The 22,913-nt window shown below is 39.3% G+C and overlaps 1 protein-coding gene across 9 annotated transcripts in view; it reads left to right on the top strand.

Moving 5' to 3' along the window:
* GOLGB1 (golgin B1) overlaps positions 1-21,081 on the top strand; it is an 85,267-nt gene extending 64,186 nt beyond the window's left edge. For 6 of the 9 annotated variants that reach the window (XM_012438790.2, XM_012438787.2, XM_012438786.2 and 3 more), the window contains 8 exons: positions 2,691-2,869; positions 7,145-7,310; positions 7,568-7,705; positions 15,404-15,559; positions 16,119-16,216; positions 16,663-16,797; positions 19,270-19,375; positions 19,691-21,081. In XM_012438790.2, the coding sequence (XP_012294213.2) occupies positions 2,691-2,869; positions 7,145-7,310; positions 7,568-7,705; positions 15,404-15,559; positions 16,119-16,216; positions 16,663-16,797; positions 19,270-19,375; positions 19,691-19,825 (1,113 nt within the window). In that variant the 3' untranslated portion in view covers positions 19,826-21,081. The remainder of the gene's footprint in view (positions 1-2,690; positions 2,870-7,144; positions 7,311-7,567; positions 7,706-15,403; positions 15,560-16,118; positions 16,217-16,662; positions 16,798-19,269; positions 19,376-19,690) is intronic. The other 3 variants (XM_012438791.2, XM_012438788.2, XM_012438785.2) reach the window with 1 other exon arrangement.
* Positions 21,082-22,913: the final 1,832 nt, after the last annotated feature.

Below are 22,913 nucleotides of genomic sequence, written 5' to 3'. Positions count from 1 at the left end.
AGCAATTCTCCTGCCTCAGCCTCCCAGTTAGCTGGGATTACAGGTGTGTGCCACCACGCCTAGCTAATTGTATTTTTAGTAGAGATGAGGTTTCACAGTGTTCAGCAGGATGGTTTCGATCTCTTGACCTTGTGATCCACCCACCTTGGCCTCCCAAAGTGATGCGTTACAGGTGTGAGCCATCACACCCTGCCAGTGTATGCACATTTTAATACAGAATTCCTTCCTCATTCTCTTGATGTAATTTAATTTTAATTTTGGTTAAATCAATTCAGAGTTACATTTTTATGACTACAAATGCTACTAGAGCGTTAGGGGCATGTTACTTTTATTTTCCTCTGAGTCTTGCTCTTTTTCCCAGATTAACAACAGTTTTTCTTATTGGCGTTACTTAGTTTTTTTTGCACTTAGTGTAATTCAACTCCAGATTTACTGCCATTTGTCCACATCTCCTCTCAAGATGTTTATTCCCATCAAGTTCATCTTCATGAAGAAAATTCTCCTGGAGTACCTGATTTGCTCCAAGATCAACCAGTGGCCCTGTACTTCTAGGATACTCTTTCTATCCTAGAATATTTCCCTTTACCTTTCTCCTGTAGTAGATCTCCTATTTCTTCTATTCCATGTATTCTTCCTCTTGGTTTTGTGCCATCTTTTTCTTGGAATAAATCATTCAGTAGCTCCCTAAGAAATGATACATGGAAGGTAAATTTATTGAAAATGTCTTTTTATCTCTCATACTTGATTGATAGTTTTGCTGGATATAGAATTCTAGGCTGAAAATAATTTCCCTTCAAAATTGTGAAGACATTGGTTTATTGCTTTTTAGCTTATATGTGGTTCACAGGTCTGAAGCTGTTCTGATTCCTGATCCTTTGTATGTGATCTGTTTCTCACTTCCCTTCCCCTCACCCTACCTTCCCTCCCTTTCTCCCCATTTGAAATTTTTTGATAGTATAATTTGGTATAGATCTTTTTTTCTTCATTATGCTAACTAGTCCTTTGAATCTAAGAAATCATACTAGCAGCTTTTTGGAAATTCCATTGAATTATTTTTTTTAACCATTTTCCTCTATCCTTTTTTGTTTGTTGTCTTATTTCTAAAATTTTTGTTATTTAGATGTAGGACCTTCTGGATTGCTTCTCTAATTTTCTTACCTTTTCTCTTCTTTTTTGCTGTATTTCTGGAAGATTTTCTCACTTTTGTCTTTTGATTCCAAAATTTTTTTCATTTTTACCATTATATTCTTAATTTCTAAGGAATTTTTTTTCTTTGTCTCATAGATAGATTTTCTTAACTTCTCTTTATAAAGGCTAGTGGTGGTAGTTTTGTTTTTTGACATTTTCTTATAATGAGTTTTTCTTTATAATTTTTAATTTATGCTATGTTTCTTATTTACAATATTATCTCTTAAATCTTTGAATGTATTACATTTTCCCCATTGCTAATCTCTTCTAAATTATCTTCTCCAGTTGGTTTTCTTCCCTTCCTTAATATTAGCCATTCTTCACATGAAGGTTAATTCTTGATGTTTAAGGAGAGGTTCTAAAAGTGTCTTACCCAGAGTTTCATTGCATTGCATTCATTTCATTCCAAAGTGAGTGGGACTTACCAACTGAGTTTCATTGCATGATGTTCTTTTTGAGCTTGTTGGTAGCCCTTATCTCAGTATCTTTAGTTCCTCTTGAGTTGGTCCAATTTTCAAGAGAAGACTTCTCATTTCTTTTTTTTTTTTTTTGAGACGGAGTTTAGCTCTTGTTACCCAGGCTGGAGTGCAATGGCGCGATCTCGGCTCACCGCAACCTCCGCCTCCTGGGTTCAGGCAATTCTCCTGCCTCAGCCTCCTGAGTAGCTGGGATTACAGGCACGCGCCACCATGCCCAGCTAATTTTTTGCATTTTTAGTAGAGACGGGGTTTCACCATGTTGACCAGGATGGTCTCGATCTCTTGACCTCGTGATCACCCGCCTCGGCCTCCCAAAGTGCTGGGATTACAGGCGTGAGTCACCGCGCCCGTCCGACTTCTCATTTCTTTTGTGGAGGGGAAAGGCCTTTTGCCAGCACTCTTCAAGCTCGGTAGGGGAAAGGCTTTACGCACTCAGGAAGCATGCATTCACTCTGTTTGGAACAATGCCCTTACTTTCAACCATGTGTCATGTGCCATAGAGCACAGACATTTCTTTTACCTCTCCTCTCCAGAGAATAAAAACTAATTGTCTGTTGGGGAAACAAAAAGTGTAGAGCTGAGGAGGGGATCTATGGCTGAAGTTGTTTTTTGGCCATGTGCAGTGGCTCACGCCTGTAATCCCAGCACTTTGGGAGGCTGAGGCAGAAGGATCACTCGAGCCCAGGAGTTTGAGACCAGCCTGGGCAACATACGGAGACTCTGTCTCTACAAAAAAAAAAAAAAAAAAAAAAAATACCAGAAATTGTTTCTTAAGCAGCTTTCATCTAGACCTCCTTATCTCAGCTATCACCTCCCTCCCACCCACATTACCACCTTTCCAGAGGTACCTGATGTTATTAATTCCTGAGCCTTTTGAAGATTCTGCAGAGTAACTGCTACTGGTTCTTGGATTTTCTTATTGCCAGCTTTAGAGTCTGCTTTCTCAGATCTGTTAAGTCAGTTAGTACTTACTCATCTGCTTTCGAGCTTCCAAAATTAATTTTATTTTCCCTTTGGTTAAAGCTGAAGGAATTGAAGAATCTGCAGCAGCAATACTTACAGATTAATCAAGAGATCACTGAGTTACATCCACTGAAGGCTCAACTTCAGGAGTATCAAGATAAGACAAAAACATTTCAGATTATGCAAGAAGAGCTCAGGCAGGAAAACCTCTCCTGGCAGCATGAGCTGCATCAGCTCAGGTACGATAATCCCTCCTTTTCAACTCTTTTCATTTTAACTAATTGTAGATTTATAGAGAGTTGGGAAAACAGTGCAGAGAGCGTCTATGTACCCTTCACCTAGTTTCTTCCAGTGGTAACATCTTACATAATTGTGGTACAATATCAAAACCAGGAAGCTGACATTGGTACAATTCACAGACCATATTCAGATTCTACCAGTTTTACATGCACTCATTTGAGTATCTATGTGTGTGTTTCTATGCAATTGTCTGACATGTATATTTATGTAAGCGTCACCACAACCAAAATACAGAACTACTCCATCACCACAAATACATTCTTTGTGCTACTAGTTTACAGTCACATTCCTCCCTTCCCTACCCTTCTCATATCCCTAACCCCTAGCAACCACTAATCTGTTTTCAATTTTGTCATTTTGAGAATGTTTTCTAATTGGAATCTTGTAGTATGTAACCCTTTGAAATTGGCTTTTTCCATGTGCCATAATGCCCTTGAGATCCATCAGAATTGTATGTATCATTCATTAATTCTTTTCATTATAAATACTGTTTCATATTATGAATATACCACTGTATTCACCTGTTGAAGGATATGCATGTTGTTTTAAGTTTTTAGCTACTCTAATAAAGCTACTATGAACATTTTTTATAGGTTTTTGTGTGGACATGTTTTTATTTTATTAAGATAATTGCCCAGGAGTGCAAATGCTCGCTCGTATAGTAAGTGAATGTTTTATTTTTTAAGAAATTGCAAAACCACTTGGCATAATGGCTGAACATCTTTTTAATGTGCATATTTAGCATCCATATATCCTCTTTGATGAATGAAATATCTATTCATGTCTTACGTCCATTTTCCAATTGGGTTAATTTTTTACTGTTAAGTTTTAAGCATTCTTATATATTATAGGTATCGTTCTGTGTCTGATTTGTGGTTTGCAAATATTTTTTCCCAATTCGCAGCTTATCTTTTCATCTCCTTCAACAGTCTTTTTAATTTTGATGAAATCCAATTTGCTGATTATTTTCGCTTTATAATTTAGATTTAGTATTTTTGATTTGATTTTCAAGTTCTCTGATTCTTACCTCCATTCTGCTATTGCACCCAGTGAGTTAGCTTTTTATTTTACATATTGTATTTTTCAGTTCTAAAATTTCCATTCAGTTCTTCTTTATATTTTCTATTTCTTTGCTGAAGCTTTCTATACTTTTCCCAGTGTGTTAGTAATCGCTTGTGTTGAAGCATTTCTATGATGGCTGCTGTAAAACCCTTGTCATATAATTCTAATATCTGTGTCACCTCAGTGTTATAATCTGTTGATTTCCTTTTCTTAATCAAGTTGTGGTTTTCCTGGTTCTTGGAACGATGAGTGGTTTTTAGTTATATGCTGGACATTTTGGAGTTTATAAGACTCTCAGTCTTATTTGAATTTTCTGCATTAGCGGGCTTCACTGACGCTACATCAGCAGGGGAAGGACGACATTGCCACTTTACCACTGGGTGGAGGGTGAATTCCAGGTACCCCATTCAACTTCCATTGATACCCCTAGAAGGAAAGGGTGCCCAGATACTGCCAAGGGGAAGTGGAAGTCCATGCTTCCCACATGGCCTCCATTGATACTGTGCTGGAAGGAATGGAGAAGAGCACCTCATTATTGCCAGGTGGTGGTGAAAGTTCAGGCTATCTGCTTAGTCTCTACTGACACTGTGGGAAATGGTTAAAGAGGGGCACCTTGTTACCACTGGGTAGTACTCAAAGTACAGATTCCCTACTTGGTCTCTTCTGATACAACCTCTGCAGAGGCCAAGAATAGTGACCTTATTAACCTTGTTATGGTGGAGGTGAATGTCCAGGCCCCACGTGTTGCTTCCGCTGATACCACAGTGGGAGTCGGGGGAAGAGGGGCAGTTGGAGAGAAGCAGCTTCATAGTACTAGGTAATGGTAGGAGTCTAAGCTCCATACTTGGCCTCTTCTCACACTACTTCAGTAGGGAGGATGAGGTGTATCTTGTCACCACCAGGCAAGAATGTGACTAGCTTATCCACCAGGTCTTTGTTAATGGGAGTGGTGAGATACTGTGGTTTTCCCATGTTGTTTGCCTGGAATATGGTAGTTATTATCATTAATGTCTCTGTCTAGCCAGACTGTCCCTTCCTAGTCCTTTGGCAAGGCAAAGTATATTTGGTACTCATTGGTGTTCCTGGGTCATGGAATTCTCCAATATCCAGTTTGGGATATATAGAATACAAATGAAAAACTAAAGAACTTGCCGCCATGTCATTCTTCAAGTCTGGGGATCCCGCTGGTCTGCCACCTTCATCTTTCAAAATTTTCTTATGTTTGTTTTTATTTATAATGCCCAATGGTTTTATCTATACAGGTTGAGTATTCCTTATCTGAAATGATTGGGACTAGAAGTATTTTGGATTGCAGATTTTTTGGATTTTGGAATATTTGCATTATCCAATGAGCATTTCCTTTGAGTGTCATGTCAATGCTCAAAAAGTTTTGGATTTTGGAGCATTTTGGATTTTCTTATTAGGGATGCTCAGCCTTATTTGGAGGAATAAGGAGAAATGTTTCTATTTTATTTTGTCTAGAACCAGAAATCCTAGCTCTTTTCTTTTTAAGGAACAGAGCAATAACAATACTATCATGGCAGAAGAAATTAAGATAAGAACTATAATTCTGATTTTTTAAATTTAGTTTTTCTAACAAATTTAATCCCAAGAATAAACACTTAGTGTATAAAAACAGGTCTAGTTGTTGCAACCTCATTTTTGGGATGCTATTACTGTTTAACTTAAGATAGGTCATGCCTTAATAAATTCAAACTTGCTGGGTGCAGTGGCTCACGCCTGTAATCCTAACACTTTGGGAGGCTGAAGCGAGTGGATCATCTGAGGTTAGGAGTTCAAGACCAACCTGGCCAACAAGGTGAAACCCCGTCTCTACTAAAAATACAAAAATTAGCTGGGTGTGGTGGTGTGTACCTGTAATCCCAGCTGCCTGGGAGGCTGAGGCAGGAGAATTGCTTGAACCTGGGAGGTGGAGGTTGCAGTAAGCCAACATCGTGCCACTGTACTCCAGCCTAGGCAACAGAGTGAGACCCTGTCTCAAAAATAAAATCAAACTCAAACTCAAAGCTCTCAAGATTTGATATTAAAAGGAGAATTTCCATGTTGGAAACTGCTGCTGGTCAAGCAGCACCTGCTTTGTCTCACCAGTGCTAGAGGACAAAAGGCAAGTGAATACAGATAATATGAGTTGGAGTCTCAATTCCTATCCAGCTTACAAGGGGCCATTAGGATGACAACTGTCAATATAGTATAAATATCATAACATCTCTAAGAGAGTTCTTAATGTTCAGATACATGAGATTTCAAACCTTAAGCAACATTGATATAGCAAAATGCTTTTTAGAATTAATGATTTAAACTTTATGGAGTAAAATTATATCTAAAAGATTTTTATATTTAACATCTTTATGGACTTGCTTATAAGTGAACATTTATTTAGCTCATTGCATGGAGTTGGCAACTTCCCGAGATAATACAAGAACAAATTCTTTTTTTAAACAGATGATGACAGTTGCAGAGCAAGTTAAAAAAAAAAAAGAAAAAGACAAAAGAACAAGAATTTTGCTCTCCAGAAATATAAATTTCTGTTCCTTCTTTTTGAAATTGAATCTCAAGAGAAAAGATAAATTGTTCCATTTTAACCTTCATTTTTCTTCAAGAAACAGCTGCCCCAGCTTTATTCTGTTAGAATCTTAATTTATCATTAAAAGTTTAGGCACTTGCTGTGTCCTTCAGATGCACTTTAATGCTGATCATTGATGTTCAGGCCCTCCAAAGGTGATCGGTACCATATCAGAGCATCCATATTATCTCCACATCACCTAGAACTACAGAAATATTAAAGTGTTCAGGTACTAGTGTAAACCTAAGAAAAGCTGCAGAGCACTAAAGGCTTATTTTCTGCAGTCTTTCTTCTTTAAATTTTCTCTAACAGCAATCTAAAAGGATATTTATTTTCCTTATTTCCTTATGTAATTGACCCTTAGAGGAGAGAAAAAGAGATAGAGAAAAAAAGATTTCTGTTTTTTCCCCACATTTTCTATCTTTCCACCTTTTTCTTAGCCTTTCTTTCTTTAACTTCCAGATTTGATTAACCTTGAAGATAAGCAAAGTGCTGGGGTTACATGTGCGAGCTACTATGCCCAGCTACAAGTATATTTTTACCTGTGATTGTGTCATGTTTTTTCTAGGATGGAGAAGAGTTCCTGGGAAATACATGAAAGAAGAATGAAGGAGCAGTACCTTATGGCTATCTCAGATAAAGATCAGCAGCTAAGTCATCTGCAGAATCTTATAAGGGAATTGAGGTCTTCTTCCTCTCAGACTCAGCCCCTCAAAGTGCAATACCAAAGACAGGTGAGTAATTTCAATGCTGATTGTTACTCAGAGATAAATTTTTAAACAAATGATGATGATTGCAGAGAAAGTTAAAAAAAATAAAGGCACCACCCAGAAAGTGTCAGCTTCCTACAAATTAAGTGCCCATCTGCGACTATTAATTGTCCATAAACCACCTTATAACTTCCTATGTGGTGGACAGGATTTCTAGAGGGAAGGAATTAAAGCATGAGCAATCTTAGGAGAGAATTTCATCGATGTTTATGTTCTGACAGGCATCCCCAGAGACATCAGCATCCTCAGATGGGTCGCAAAATCTGGTTTATGAGACAGAACTTCTCAGGACTCAGCTCAATGACAGCTTAAAGGAAATTCACCAAAAGGAATTAAGAATTCAGCAACTGAATAGCAAGGTAACTATTTCCTCCTAAACTGGAATTCAGTTTCTTTTTTCCATGACTGGAACAAGAAGGCAAGTAGAAGCTGATTCAGCATGGACTCCCAGCTGTAGCATATCTTAGGGTGCAGAAGTTTCACTTTCTCAGAACCTAGGTGCTTATTCCAAAACACTGGACACATTTCTTGTTCTTTGCCCTTGGTGAGTCCCTGGGAATGATTAGATAAATCCAGACAGTAAGAGTAAAGAAGCCAACTACTTTAGGAAGCCTTCCCCCGCGACCTGTGTCACTTGTTAGTAATGCTGACGTTACTCCCTACTCCACCCTTTTAAGAATTGTCCTCCTGTTGCTCTCTGACTATTCAAAATATTCTTTAGTGACATCTGCCCTAGTTCTGCTCTCTTGAGAGGAACTCAGCTAAGTAGTCTATGACGGAACTACAAGATATTTAGAGATCAATGAGAATCAGAAATCAAGAGATTAGCTTTGAGGAGAGCCAAGAATGTCCCAAAATTATATGCACAATGGTGTGTGTGTGTGTGTGTGTGTGTGTGTGTGTGTGTGTAAGCTTTACATCACAAGAACTCATCAGTTGACAAGGGGTCTGTGACCCAAAATTTATAAAGGTCACTAGGCTATTTTCACAGGTGAGGAAAAAGGCCTTGGGCGTATTAAGTAACTTGCCTGAGGTGTTAGGAGGAAGTCAGTCTAAGATAAATGTGATCATGTACGTGGAAAAGCACAGTGCCTGCCATATGTAGAAGGTATTTATTAAATGTAGTTAAATTCAACTAATTGACACTAAAGTATCAGAGACTAACACTATTAACTTGGAGGAGACATTCACATTTTTTAAGGTTTGCGGGCCCAAATGATTTAAACTGCAGACCCTTTGTTGGGAGATTTATCTGGGAGTTTTCAAAGGGACTCCAGAGCAGTTCCCATGCAGTTATCCTTCCAGCGAATGAGCTATTTCTGGAAGTTTCACTCTTTATAGCTCTAGCCCATCTCTTCTTTCCATGAACTAACTCCCATCTCAGCCATATTACATTTACTCTCCAAACATTAGACTCTGAATCATGTTGGGCATTTGTCTGTCTAGGACAGTGTTTTAAACTGAAATTCAGGACCATTAATAAATGATGAAATCATTTTGGTGGGTAACAACTAAAAAAATTTAAATATTTTATTGAAGTAAAACATACAGAAAAGTAAACAAATCATAAGTACAGTATGGTATATTTTCAAGGTGAAGATGCTCATATAATCAGAACCCAGATCTAGGATCAGAATATACCAGAACTCCAGAAGTCCCTTGTAATCTTCTTCTGTTCACTCCTACCCCTTAGAACACATATAAATGGAGTCATATCTTTTCTTTTGTATTGTTTCATTTATTTTGTGAGATTCATTTGTGTTGTTGCATATGGTGTCATTTTTCCATTCTCATACTGTATAGTATTGCATTTTAGGCATATGCCACAATGTCTCTATTCTTTTGAAGGACATTTGGGCTTCTCCAGTTTGGCTCTATTACAAATAGTGCAGTCAGTGTTTTTACAAAAGAAATGAGGTAAAAACATGTATGTAATATATAATAAAGAGTATGTCTGTCTTTGACAAACTTTAGTTTTAATTATATATATTTATATACTGGGTTCTAAGTCATAATCAAAGTTGTGTTTTTTAACAGCTTTATTGAGATATGTAATTCCACTTGAAGTGTGAGAAACACTGCATTAGGTCACTGTTATTCTGAGTGAGAAACAGTTCTTCCTTTAGAACTCAACTGTAAGGGCCGGGTGTGGTGGCTTATGCCTGTAATCTCAGCACTTTGGAAGGCCAAGGCAGGTAGATCACGAGATCAGGAGTTCCAGACCAGCCTGGCCAAGATGGTGAAACCCCATCTCTACCAAAAATACAAAAATTAGCCAGGTGTGGTGGTGGGCACCTGTAATCCCAGCTACTCTGGAGGCTGAGGCAGAGAATTGCTTGAACCCGGGAGGTGGAGGTGGCAATGAGCCGAGATCACGCCACTGCACTCCAGCCTGGGTAAAAAAGAACTCAGCTGTAAGAAAGGCACCTCCATTCCTAGCCTTATTCAGTCATTAAATAGATAATTGTTATTTGCCTTCCATGAGCCTGGCTGTATGCTGGGTACTGAGGATACACATGGTCCTTCATGAAGCTTACAATCCCAAGAGCTTAGTCTTACTCGAGCTAACTAGGAGAATTGCTTCTTAGGCCCTAGAATGAGATTGTAGTAGATAGACTGTCACCATTGATTGTTTCTCTCTAAGCCAGTGCCCTAATTCTTTCTTCCGATGTTCATATTTTATATTTACAGTTGGCCCTTTGTATTGGTGAGTTCTGCATTCACAAATTTAACTAAACATAGATTGAAAATATTCCAGAAAAAAATATGCATTTTTAAAAATACAGTATAACAACTGTTTATATAGCATTTGCTTTGTATAAGGTATTATAAGTAATCTAGAGATTATTTAAAGTATATGGGAGGCCACAGCTAATATTGTACTGAACAGGGAAAAATTGAAGGCCTTTCTTCTAAGATCTGGAATAAGACAAGGATGCCCACTTTCACCACTGTTATTTAATATGTTACTAGACACCCTGACTAGAGCAATTAGGCAAGAGGAAAAAAAATAAAGCACATGCAGATTGTAAAGGAAGAGGTCAAAGTAGCCTTTTTTGCCCATGATATGACCTTATATTTAGAAAAACTTAAAGAATTCACCAAAAAACTGTTAGAACTGACAAATTCACTAAAGTTACAGGATACAAAATCAACAGACAAAAATCAGTAGCATTTATATATGCCAACAGCAAACAATCTGGAAAATAAATCAAGAAAGCAATCCCAGCCAGGCATGGTGGCTCATGCCTGTAATCTCAGTACTTTGGGAGGCCAAGGTGGGCGGATCACTTGAGGCCAGGAGTTTGAGACCAGTCTGGCCAACATGGTGAAATCCCTTCTCTACTAAAAATACAAAAATTAGCCAGGTGTGGTTGTGCACGCCTGTAATCCCAGCTACTCTGGTGGCTGAGGCATGTGAATCACTTGAACCTGAGAGGCAGAGGTTGCAGTGAGCTGAGATCACGCCACTGCACTTCAGCCTGGGTGACAGAGTGAGACTCTGTCTCAAAAACATACATACATACATAGAAAGCTATCCCATTTATAGTAGCTACAAAGACTATAAAATACTTAGGAATCAATTTAACCAAAGAATTGAAAGATTTATAAAATACTATGAAAGAAATTGGATACAAAAAAAGGAAAGAGATTTCATGCTCATGGATTAGAAGAATTAATATCATTAAAATGACAGTACTACACAAAGCAATCTACAGATTAAATACAGTCCATATCAAAATACCAAGTATATTCTTCACAGAAATGTAAAAAAAAAAAAAAAAAAACAAAGCTGGGCCAGGCATGGTAGCTCCCACCTGTAATTCCAGCACTTTGGGAGGCTGAGTTGGGTGGATCACCTGAGGTCATTCGAGACCAGCCTGGCCAACATGGTGAAACCCTGTCTCTACTAAAAATACAAAAATTAGCCAGCTGTGGTGGCAGGCACCTGTAATCCCAGCTACTCGGGAGGCTGAGGCAGGAGAATCGCTTGAACCCAGGAGGCGGAGGTTGCAGTGAGTCAATATCACGTCACTGCACTCTATTCTGGGCGCCAGAGTGAGACTCTATTACAAAAAAGAACAAAGCTGGAAGCATCACACTACATGATTTCAAATTTTACTACAAAGGCTATAGTAAACAAGTCAGCATGATACTGGCATAAAAACAGACACACAGAGTGGCAATGAAACGAAATTAAAAACCCAGATATAAAGCCAGGCATTTAGGGGCAACTTAGTCTTCAACAAAGGCACAAAGAACATACAATGGGGAAAGGACAATTTCTCTGATAAATAGTGCTGGGATAACTGGATATGTATATGCAGAAGAATAAAACTAGACTCCTATCTCTCATCATACAAAATATCAAGTCAAAATGGATTAAAGACTGAATTCTAAGATACGAAACTACTAGAACAAAATATGTGAAAATGCTTCACCACATGGATCTGGCCAAGGCTTTTTTGTGTAAGACCTGAAAAGTACGGGCAACCGAGGCAAGAATAGACAAATGGGATTACAGCAAGCTAAAAGGCTTCTGTACATCAAAGGAAGCCATCAACAGAGAGAAGAGACAACCCACAGAATGAGAGAAAACATTTGCAAACTACCCATCTAACAAGGGATTAATAACCAGAATATATAAAGGACTCAAGTGGCAAGCAAACAAATAACTCAATTTAAAAATGGGCAAAAGATCTGAATAGACATTTCTCAAAAGAAGACAAACAAATAGCCGACAGATATAAAAAAAATACTCAGCATCACTAATTATCAGAGAATTGTAAATCAAAGCTATAGTGAATGTCATCTCACCTCTGCTGAAATGACTTTTATCAAAAAGGCAGACGATAACGGATGCTGGCAAGGATGCGGAGAAAGGGGAGCTCTCATACACTGTTAGCAGTGTAAATTAGTATAACCACTATGGAGAATAGTGTGGAGGTATGTCAAAAAACTAAAAATAGAACTATCATATGATCCAACAACCCACATATTGAAAAGAAAGGAAATCAGTATATCAAAGAGACATCTGCACTCCCATGTTTATTGCAACTATTCATAAAAAACAAAATATAGAATCAACCTAAGTGCCCATCAACAGACGAATAGATTAAAAATGTGGTATATACACAAGGGAATATTATTCTGCTATAAAGAGGTATGAAATTCTGTCATTTGTGGCAACATGGATGGAACTGGAGGACATTATGTTGAGTGAAATAAGCCAAGAACAGAAAGACAAATATCACATTCTCACTCATGTATGTGAGCAAAAAAAGTAAATCTCATGAAGATAGAGAGTGCATTGGTAGTTACTAGAGACTGGGAAGGCTAAAGGAGAGGAGAGAAAGAAGAGAAGTTGACTAATGGGTACAAATACGTGGTTTGATAAAAGAAATAAGACCTAGTGTTAGGTAAACAGTAGGTGATTATAGTTTACCACAGTCTGTTGTATATTTCAAAATAGCTAGAAGAGAAGAATTTAAATGCTTCTAGCATAAAGGAAAGACAAATATTTAAGGTGATGGATATTCCAAATACACTGATTTGATCTTTACAAATTATATGAATAAATTACATTATAGCATGTATTCTAAACCATGTACATCTATTATGCATGAATTTTAAAACATTTTAAGTAATGGGAGGATGTGTATAGGTTATATGCAAACACCATGCCATTATATATAAGGGATTTGAGCAACCTTGAATTTTGATATACTGGGTTTTGGAGGTCGGGGTGGTCCTGAAACCAGTACCCCATGGATAACAAGGGATGACTACATTTCTACCAGCTTGGTTGGATGTTTGTGTGTAATTTAAGAATGTGCTAGAAACTTAATAACATGAATGGATGATTAGTGATATAATATAATCTAAATTGTTCCCTCCTATTTCGTTTTTACAGGTGTAGATACAGTGAAATATAGTAGCTTATAAGCTAAAGTAGAGGTCAGCAAACTTTTCCTTAGGGCTCAGACAATATTTTAGGTTTGTTGACCATACGGTCTTTGTTAACAATTACTCATCTCTGCAGTTGTAACACAAAAGCAGCCATAGACAGTATAGAATCAATTGGGGGTGGTTGTGTTCCAGTAAAACCTTATTTACAATAAAAGGGCAGCAGGCCCTGGATCATAGTTTGCCAGCCCCTAAACTAGAAGGACCTATGTTTTTGTTTGGTATGGTTTGGACTGTTCATTGTGGCCAGGAAAATTAGCTTCCTCTAGGCTAAGGGAAGAACATGTTCCCTGTTTCAGAACCCAGTAGTTGTCATTGTACCTAGTTAACTCTCTTCAAATTAATATTGCTTCTCAAATATTTATATCCTTTTCTAACTAGTCCCACCTCCTCCCACCCCCCCACCAAACAAAGCTCCTATAATTTTCTTAACTTTCCTTGCTAGACTGTCAGATTGAACACCATTAGATAGTAGATAGAACTCTAGACTTGGAATCAAGAACCACACTTGAGTCCTGATTTGACATCTACTAGCTTGTAAACAAGGACAGGAATCCTTTCTCTACCTCTCTCAAATAAGATGATACTGGTGAAAGTGCTTTGTAAGTTAACACTGCTTTTCAGAATGACAAACAAAAAATAACCCTACATCTGAAGATCAATTTTCAGCTAACAGAGCACTTTTACAGGTATGTATGGATTCTTTTGTTCTGATTTTCTATATGCATCAAATGCCCTTTCTCAGAGTGTCTCTAGAAAACTGTCGTCTCTTCTCCAAAACATTGTTTCAACTTTTTTTCACAAAAACTTACAAAAAAGAATCATCAAGAAAAGATTGACATGCAGCCAGTATACTGGGTTTCTCTCACATAATGTACATGGCCCTATGGTAGGTAACTTGGAGAGACATCACTGTGGTTATTAATGTACCTGGATGCTAATCACAACTAAAACTTAAAACTTGACAGCCTGCAAGTAAAGAATTAGAATTATAATTCCAGAGGACCAAATTCAAATCAATGGGTAGAAGCTACAATAGGTAAATTTTTCACTCAATATAAAAACGAATTTAAATGGTTCAGGTTGCTTTGCCAGGTAGTAGGCACCCTGACACTGAACACATTCGAGGGAAGACTGAACAATGACCTGTTAGTCATGCAGTAGAGGAGAGTCCTGCTTTAAGTGACTGAAATGTTTCTACCTGGGAGAATCTATGCTCCCAATACAGTTTCTGAGATATACATAGACATGTTGGGATTTATTTTGTTTCTCCCTTCTACCACATGTTATAATTTCTTATTCTATTCTCTTAGTAACTTATAACTCTCTATGGTATTGAGGAATCTGTCTAGTAATACTGTTGCACAGATTTTGGGGTGACAGCTCTCTCCAGCCATATTGAGTTCTGGAGATTATAGTCATTCGTTAGTACCATGAACTTGGACCTGAAGCACTGCCTTCCTCCTCTTATATACCCAGAATAGCCTATCTTATCAGATTGCTTATGGATTTCTGCTTCATGGTTTTTCGGTTAATTTACTGGGCACCATTAAAAAAAAAAAAACCAGGCCGGGCACGGTGGCTCAAGCCTGTAATCCCAGCACTTTGGGAGGCCGAGGCGGGTGGATCACAAGGTCAAGAGCTCGAGACCATTCTGGTCAACATGGTGAAACCCCGTCTCTACTAATACAAAAAATTAGCTGGGCATGGTGGTGCGTGCCTGTAATCCCAGCTACTCAGGAGGCTGAGGCAGGAGAATTGCCTGAACCCAGGAGGCGGAGGTTGCGGTGAGCCTAGATTGCGCCATTGCACTCCAGCCTGGGTAACAAGAGCGAAACTCCGCCTCAAAAAAAAAAAAAAAAAAAAAAAAAAAACCAAACCTTTCTGCTACTCCTCCAGATTTGTTTTTTGTCTTGGTCAAAAAAAAAAAAAATGCTTTTTCCAACTTTGAAGGAACACAAAGTGCTATTGTTGCTGTTGCTGAAACAAAGGTCTTCCGTAGGAAAATTAGATCCTGAAAACTCAGAACAGTTCACCTAAGCACTGCTTATGGTACTGCAGGATGGTGCTTATCCTCACCTCTGTTTCAGTTCTCTCAGCTACTGGAAGAGAAAAACACCCTTTCCATTCAGCTCTGTGATACCAGTCAGAGTCTTCGTGAGAACCAGCAGCAGTATGGTGACCTTCTTAATCACTGTGCAGTCTTGGAGAAGCAGGTTCAAGAGCTGCAGGCGGTGAGTAAGGAGGTAAGAGACTGGGAGAAGTGTGATGAAATTGAATTCAAGTGGTGAAGCACTAAAGAGCAAGAAGTTAATGTAATTAGGTGTCATGGAAGAAAGTGGGAGAGAAGAAAGAGTTAACCGAGATGGGAATAAGGTCTGAGAAAAATTACAGTGAAACAATTAGAAGAAAAACAATCAGTGAGATGGTGGGAGAGAAATCAAAACATGAGTGAGAAACAGTGATGACTGAGACTTTTGTTACTCTGAAACAGAGAAACTCTTGATTTTGCTTTAAGCAATAAGAAAATTGTAGGAAGCTTTGGACCTGAGAAACAAAACAGGCAGCACTGTTGACAGCCAGGGAGAGAAGTGCAGCGTTGAAGTTGGAGGAGACTGAGAATTAGTATGGAGACGTATAGGATATGGAGGAGGAGAAGGGGGTTGGGAGGGGCTGGCAAGCAAGGGAAGGAACAAAGTGACATTCTAAGTGGGGATAGTCCTTTATAAACAAGCTCTAATTTTGCTCGAGTACACTTTCTTAAGAGCTTTCATCACTGAATTACTAAGCTTATTCTTCTTCTAGGGGCCACTAAATATAGATGTTGCTCCAGGAGCTCCCCAGGAAAAGAATGGAGTTCACAGAAAGAGTGACCCTGAGGAACTAAGAGAGCCACAGCAAAGGTAGGGGAGTGGCTCTCTCAACCCTGGAGCATACACCAGAGTACAGAAACTGGGCGGTATTCTAGATTTAACTGGAGTCCTTTATATGGATTTAATATGTCGTATTATCTTATTAGCCTGACAGAAGTTATGTGAGGATCACATAATAACTAATAAACAATAATAACTAACTTGTATGTGAAAAGTTTGTAAAACAAAAAGAGCAACATATACCACTAACAACTACTCTATGGTAGTAAAATGAAAGATAATCAGTTCCTGAAATTTCTTTAGGTATTTTCTGCAGCGTCATTTAATCCCTCTACAGCTTTTCTTTTAAAATATCATGCTCAGACAGGCTTCTGTGAATTTTCCTGCTTTACAACCTTATGAAGACTTTGAATCCCTTGTATTAGCAACTGTGTTCTGCATCTAGTGATGCTCTTTGTTTTCTTTTCATCCTAAAGCTTTTCTGAAGCTCAGCAGCAGCTGTGCAACACCAGACAGGAAGTGAATGAATTAAGGAAGCTGCTGGAAGAAGAACGAGACCAAAGAGTGGCTGCTGAGAATGCCCTCTCTGTGGCTGAGGAGCAGATCAGACGGTAAGTCTGAGGGAGATAGCCTCTCTTCCCTTCTCATCCTTTCTGATCATACTCATGTACATTTCCTGCCAGACTTAAGATTTCTTTAGATCTTTTTTTCATCTTCAGGTAGGTGCTACAATGAGTTTAGCGATCACTGTGGTCACCCAAGAGAACACTGTACGTTTGTCGTCTAGGAGAGTCAGTGTTTTCTAAAACGGTAATTCTTAGAGAATAATAATGATATCTACTGTCATCAAAAGATGTTCTATTTCATCCCAACAATAACTATATGAGGTAGGTATTGGGTTCTTTAGAGAACCAAATAAGTGACAACCCCATTTTCTATCTGAGATCTGAATCCATTGAAATCTTTTTTAAAAGATTAAAAGATTGAAATTTTTTAAAAGATTAAAAGATTTTAAAAGATATAAAGACCGCTTTATAAATGATATTAAAAGAATGTAGCTTTTTATTTGTTGGTAGATGCACTTCCTAACCCTGAACTTCCCCACTCAGTCACAGGCAATGTTGGGCCAAGTAGATCTCCTTCCCAGAAAATACCGGTCTTGCCAAACTAAAGCACTGGAGTAACAGAGTGAACTGTGCTTCCTATGAGCAGTTTGCTCCAAGTGTAATTTGGAAGGGCAGAGCTACACATCCCTAGTTCGTTATTCTCAATTCATCAGTCAAAAGAGTCACTATGCATGAGAGGATAGAGAGTTGCTACAAGTATTTTGCTGCTGGAAGTCCCTTTCCATGGAAAATATCATTAAAAGCAGGCACTTTTATTATATTTTGGGAGAAAGCCACATATGTATATGATCACTTTCCTCAGAGAGTGACATTTCTGATATTAATGACTTCTTGCAAAGTTTATGTGGCAGAGGTGACAGCCCCAATGAACAGGTCTTACTTGAGACCTTTCTTTCCAATCCAACGTATTCACAACTTCTTAATTTTCATCATTTATTTAGGCCTTGATATGCAGCTTTGAGGGTGGGCCAGCTTTGCTTAAATGCCTTGTGTGGTGTCTTGCTATCTCTGCCGAGCATTTTCAGACCTGTGCCTCCATGACTGTTTCTCTTCTACTTGCTGTGGAATTGTTTATACTGGTGAAACCTGGCCAATGGGGAGGTTGATCTCCCTCATGCATAACTAACCTGTCCCAAACCAACTGAGACTGCATTGTGTGGGATGATGACTCTTTAGCCTGTGGGCAAGCTGTAGTAATTCAAGTTTAGCTGCTGCGTAATTCCCTCTTTAGCCCTGATGCAGAATGGAAATTGGGGTAGCTAATTAAGTGCTGCCTACCTAGTCCAGGTACTGCCGTTGTAATGTTAGAGCCTCACATGTATTCTGTAGAGCAGGTGGAACTCAGTAGCCTTCCAATTTGAAGGCAGCCAATACTGTCTTCCTCACCAATATCTACAGACTTCTCATTCTTCCTCAGCCTAGCCTATGTTAACAGACTGACCTCCGCAGTAACAGACCGTGCTGTTCCAGATCAAGGTTGCTTCTGAAAAGCTTGTTGCATGGAGGATTAGACACAGAAGGTGTATTCTTTAGTCAGCCTGGCTCTCAGGAGGGAAGCAGGAAAGAAGGAGCTAGGCTCTGCGTGCTAAATTTCTCTTTGCAGTCTCACAAATTGGATTAAGGTATTTCTTCTCTCCTGGAGAAGAGTGTGTCCTGCAGAGAGCTGAAGATAGCCTTTCACAAGGAGATATCCTTTCATAAGGGGAAAACACGAAGAGTAAAGAGTTTCATCCTCCCTACCGCAATGAAAAAGTTCATCCCTATAGGCAAATGCTTCATCAAATGTGCTGTGTTACATGCAGCTCCTTTGTTTGATAAAACCATTGAGTAATGGCAGCTTCTTCATTAAATGGAGAAGTTCCAGTATTAAATTAGCAAATCAGCAAAAACTAAGTCAGAAGGCAGTAGAGACTGCCAGTTCAATTTAATTTTTTTTTAGTTCAATTTAATTTTTAAAACCCCACAGAAATCTTCCTTGGATTCCTTTGCCTATTAGCCTTTAATAAAAGGAAAAAATATTTATGAGTTTCTCTGAGTCAGGTGTGGTGTGGAAAGAAGAGTGTGAGGCTTGAAAGACAAAGTTGGGTATTGAATTCTGGCTCTGTTGCTTACTGGCTGTGCTTACTGGACAAGTAATTTAACCTTTTTAAACCTTAGCACTTTGAAGATAATAAGACAAAAAACCCAAGGATTAAATGTATATAAAGCACCCAACCCAGAGCCTGATACATAGTAAGTAGACAGTCAATTCCTGGTAGTTACCGTCACCTTTTACTGCTGCTGAAGGAAACCTGTCTGCTGGTACCCCCCTTGCATGGGGTTGAGTCTGTGGGAGCAACCTTTGCTGCAAGTCTCCTCCTGTGCTGCATTGCGTGCCAGGAAGATTGGGAAGACTTGTCCTGATCAGCCTCTTGTGCTATGAACCAATGTCATGTCTCTTTTTTTCCCTCAACTCAGGTTAGAACACAGTGAATGGGACTCTGCCCGGACTCCTATCATTGGCTCCTGTGGCACTCAGGAGCAGGCACTGTTAATAGATCTTACAAGCAACAGTTGTCGAAGGGTAAGAAGGAAGAATGATAAAGAGACAATGTTCTACTATCAGACAGTGCTGGCTATATTGGGGGTAAGGAGCCGAGGAGAGGGAATGTGGAAGTCCTGCCACTGAGCAGCTGATGGGTCTAAGGCTGGAAGAGTATAGAAGATTAGAAGAACCTGCTGGAATTTGCCAAGTTGTTGATTCTGAGGCAACTTTCCTTTCAGGATACCCCTTTCTATAGTGGTTGGATCAGCTTTGCTTAAGTGCAAGATTACTAGGAGGGAAAGCAACATAGCCCTATAGGGTGAAAACTCTCTGACTTTCACATTTTTCTTTCAGACCCGAAGTGGTGTTGGATGGAAGCGAGTCCTGCGTTCACTCTGTCATTCCCGGACCCGAGTGCCACTACTAGCAACCATCTACTTTCTAATGATTCACGTCCTGCTCATTCTGTGTTTTACAGGCCATCTATAGACTTAGTTGTTACTCTTTGGACCACTCCCCTCAGAACTTGGAATTCTCTCACCTCTTAACATCAGAATTATCAATTCCAGTGGAACAGTCTTCCTATTTACAGGTCTTCTCTCCAACTCTCCACGGAAAGTGCCTGCAAAAACAGAGGTGGATACAAGGACAGGTTGGAGCTGCAGGGACTGGCAAGTCTGCTTTCTTCTACTGCCTTGGGCCTGAACACTTCTGCTTAATCTGGGAATCACAGTTGGTTTGTTGAGCCTAATATTTGAGATTTTGCAGGACCCTGGTCTTTTGTGGTCCTGTAAAAGATACTGAGGAATGTCTTTCAGCCAAGCCAAGAAGATGGTTTCAATAAACCTAATGATATGAAGTCCAGTATCATTTTGATTGATAACTTTCTTTGCCTTGTTTGCATGTATTTTCTCCTGTTTCAGGGGGAAGGTGGCTTTTCCATAAACAAAGTTCAGGAAATGTTCATAGAACATCTGATTTAGGTCTCTTGCAGAATAGGGTGAGAGCTGAAGGAAATCTCTAGGGGTTTTAGTTATTAGATCACAGGAGAGGACAGCATTTTCTTCCCTGCCAATTTCAGACATAATTGGAGGGAGAATTTCTGGTCCTGGAGTGTAAGGACAGAATCCCCTGGCTTTTGCTGTTAATCACATGCACACTAAGGTATTGAGTGGCCCACATCTTTTGTTTCACCAAAAGGCAGTGAAAACTGTCTATGGACAGCAGGTTCCAATTCTTGTCATTCCAGGAATATCTGGATATTCCTGGAATGTGGGCCCTGAGACAGTGCCCAGGGGCCACCAGGAGCTGGTATTAAGCATTGACTCTCAGCCAAGAGTCTGACTGATCTGACCACATTGCAACTCCTGGCCTCTTGAATTACTAAGCTACTTTGCTGTTAGTGACATTTATTTCAGTTTCTCAACCCCATTGTCTCTGCCTTCTGTGGTAATGGAAGGAGAATATAGAGAAGATAAAATGTTTAAATATAGACCCAAGAAGGACAGCCAGGATTGAATTCCATTTGTGCCTATTCCCTGCCTCCCCCCGCTCCCCCGTCCTATCAGTTGGTTATTTTCTCATTGTGTATGTGATGTGTTCGCTGCCTATTCTCTCCCTAAGGAAGAGAGACCAGTGGGCTGACTGATCTGCTCTAAATCATCTGTGGTGATTAAATCTTTGTCATAACATCCTGGGAACTTTCCTGAACAACTGTAAAATAATAAAATTATTTTCAGAATGAAGTGTGTGTGTGTGTGTGTGTGTGAGTGTGTGTGTGTGAATGAATATGTGCACAGTTGCTTAGGTACCTGTGTTTGCATGCTGGGGGGTGGAAGGTGGGTAAGGGAAAGTAGGGATGGAGGTAGCCGGGAGTGGTTGCAGGGGTAGAAAGCTCTACATATTCAGGCTTTCTTCTCACTGACCAATATCAGTGATGGCTGCATGCATTCATCCAGCCTTAGCTGCTAGACTCCAGTGATGAATGCAGTGAGGAAATTCTATCCTAATACTGAACCAAATAAGCTGGGCCTTATGGTATGAAATTGATGCACGTCCATGCATGGTCCTGGGAAAACTCTTGTCTGGCACATACTGAAAACATTAGGCCCCTAGGGATCCCTCTGGGTTGGAATGGGAGAAGAGAAGCTTAATAGCATGCAGCAGGTTAGATAGGCATTATTATGGTTTTTATGTTAAGTTGCTGCTTGAGAAAGGCTAGCTCACTTTCTCAAGGTACAGTAAGTGGTTTAATTGAACCAAGTCTATCTGGCTTCAAGGCCCATTCTATTTCTGTGTGATATACCTCACTACCTCATCAGTAATGAACTTGTGACATTTGCTAAGGAAAGATGGGGCTTCCTGGTGTCATCTCTGATTAATTTCTATAGTTTCTCTAGATAACTATGTACCTGGATGGTGTGTCACAATATCTAGTCTAATTCCTATTTTGACACTACATGAGGATTCCAGGTGATTTTAAAAGACTATTTTCCCTTCTACAAATGTACTCTTCCTTATTATAACTTTGGTGCCAGCATGATAAATAGGTAATAAAGTAGGAGGGATAAATAAAGCTCCCCCAGGCATAGAATCCTTAGATTGGGAAGTGACAAACTTCATATTCCTAATGCAGAAAAGTGCTTGTATCATGGGCCAGTTTCATCAACTCCTGCTTAAACTCCTTGGAGAATGCACCATTGTGAGCAAATTAAGAACTCCACAATCAAGATTAGGAGAGGCTAGGTCAGATAAAATAACAGACACTCTCAAATTCTCAGTAGCCAAAACAAAGGACTATTTTGAGACTGAAAGACTCCAATTCCCTCACATGATGGATGGGTCTCCACTTGTGTTCTTTCTCACTCAGGGATCCAGGGTGCAGGAGGAGGTGCCTTAGGCATTGGTGAAACAGCATGGCAAAGCTTGCAGTGTTTATAAGGTCTCCACTAGAAAGTGGTATGTGTCACTAGCTGAAACAAGTAACCTGAGGGAGTCTGACTTCAAGAGGGAAGGGAGGGGCAGCAAGTCTTGACCTTCAGTAAAACAGGATACCACAAAGACCTTCCATCCTTTGACGAGCGCCTGGTTCTTTCAGAATTCTTCCTACTATCTGGAGTCTTGTTTGTTAGCTCAGACTCCACACTGCCTCAAACAAGCTAGGAACCTTTCTCCCTCCATATCTTGCCTTTTCCCTCGTGAGTTATTCCCTTCCGGTTTTCAATTGATCAATGTTTATTTGAACATCTATATGAAAACCCTACTTTTAAATGCTGTGGATAATGTAGGAGTGAGTTTAAGTCTCATGCTTCAAAATCCACATATAAATCACTTTTCCCATAAAGCCTTTCTTGATGACTACAGCCCATACCAAGTGTTCTGAATTCCTTTACTGTCTCAAATGTAACTGCCCCTCTATTTAGGACAGTGCTGTTCTACAGCATTCTGTAATGTGTTTTCTTGTTGAATGTTTGTTTCTCTCACTGGATTACAAACTCAGAGTCAAAGCAGCATTTCCTATGACTGCCCTATGACCCTCACTGTCAAAACATTGCAAAAGACCAGGCACAGAAGCATT

Source organism: Aotus nancymaae, unplaced genomic scaffold, assembly GCF_030222135.1.
Source record: "Aotus nancymaae isolate 86718 unplaced genomic scaffold, 86718_ANA_hifiasm-v0.15.2.pri h1tg000011l, whole genome shotgun sequence".
NCBI classification, from domain to species: domain Eukaryota; kingdom Metazoa; phylum Chordata; class Mammalia; order Primates; family Aotidae; genus Aotus; species Aotus nancymaae.
This window is presented reverse-complemented; position numbering and strand designations above follow the sequence as displayed.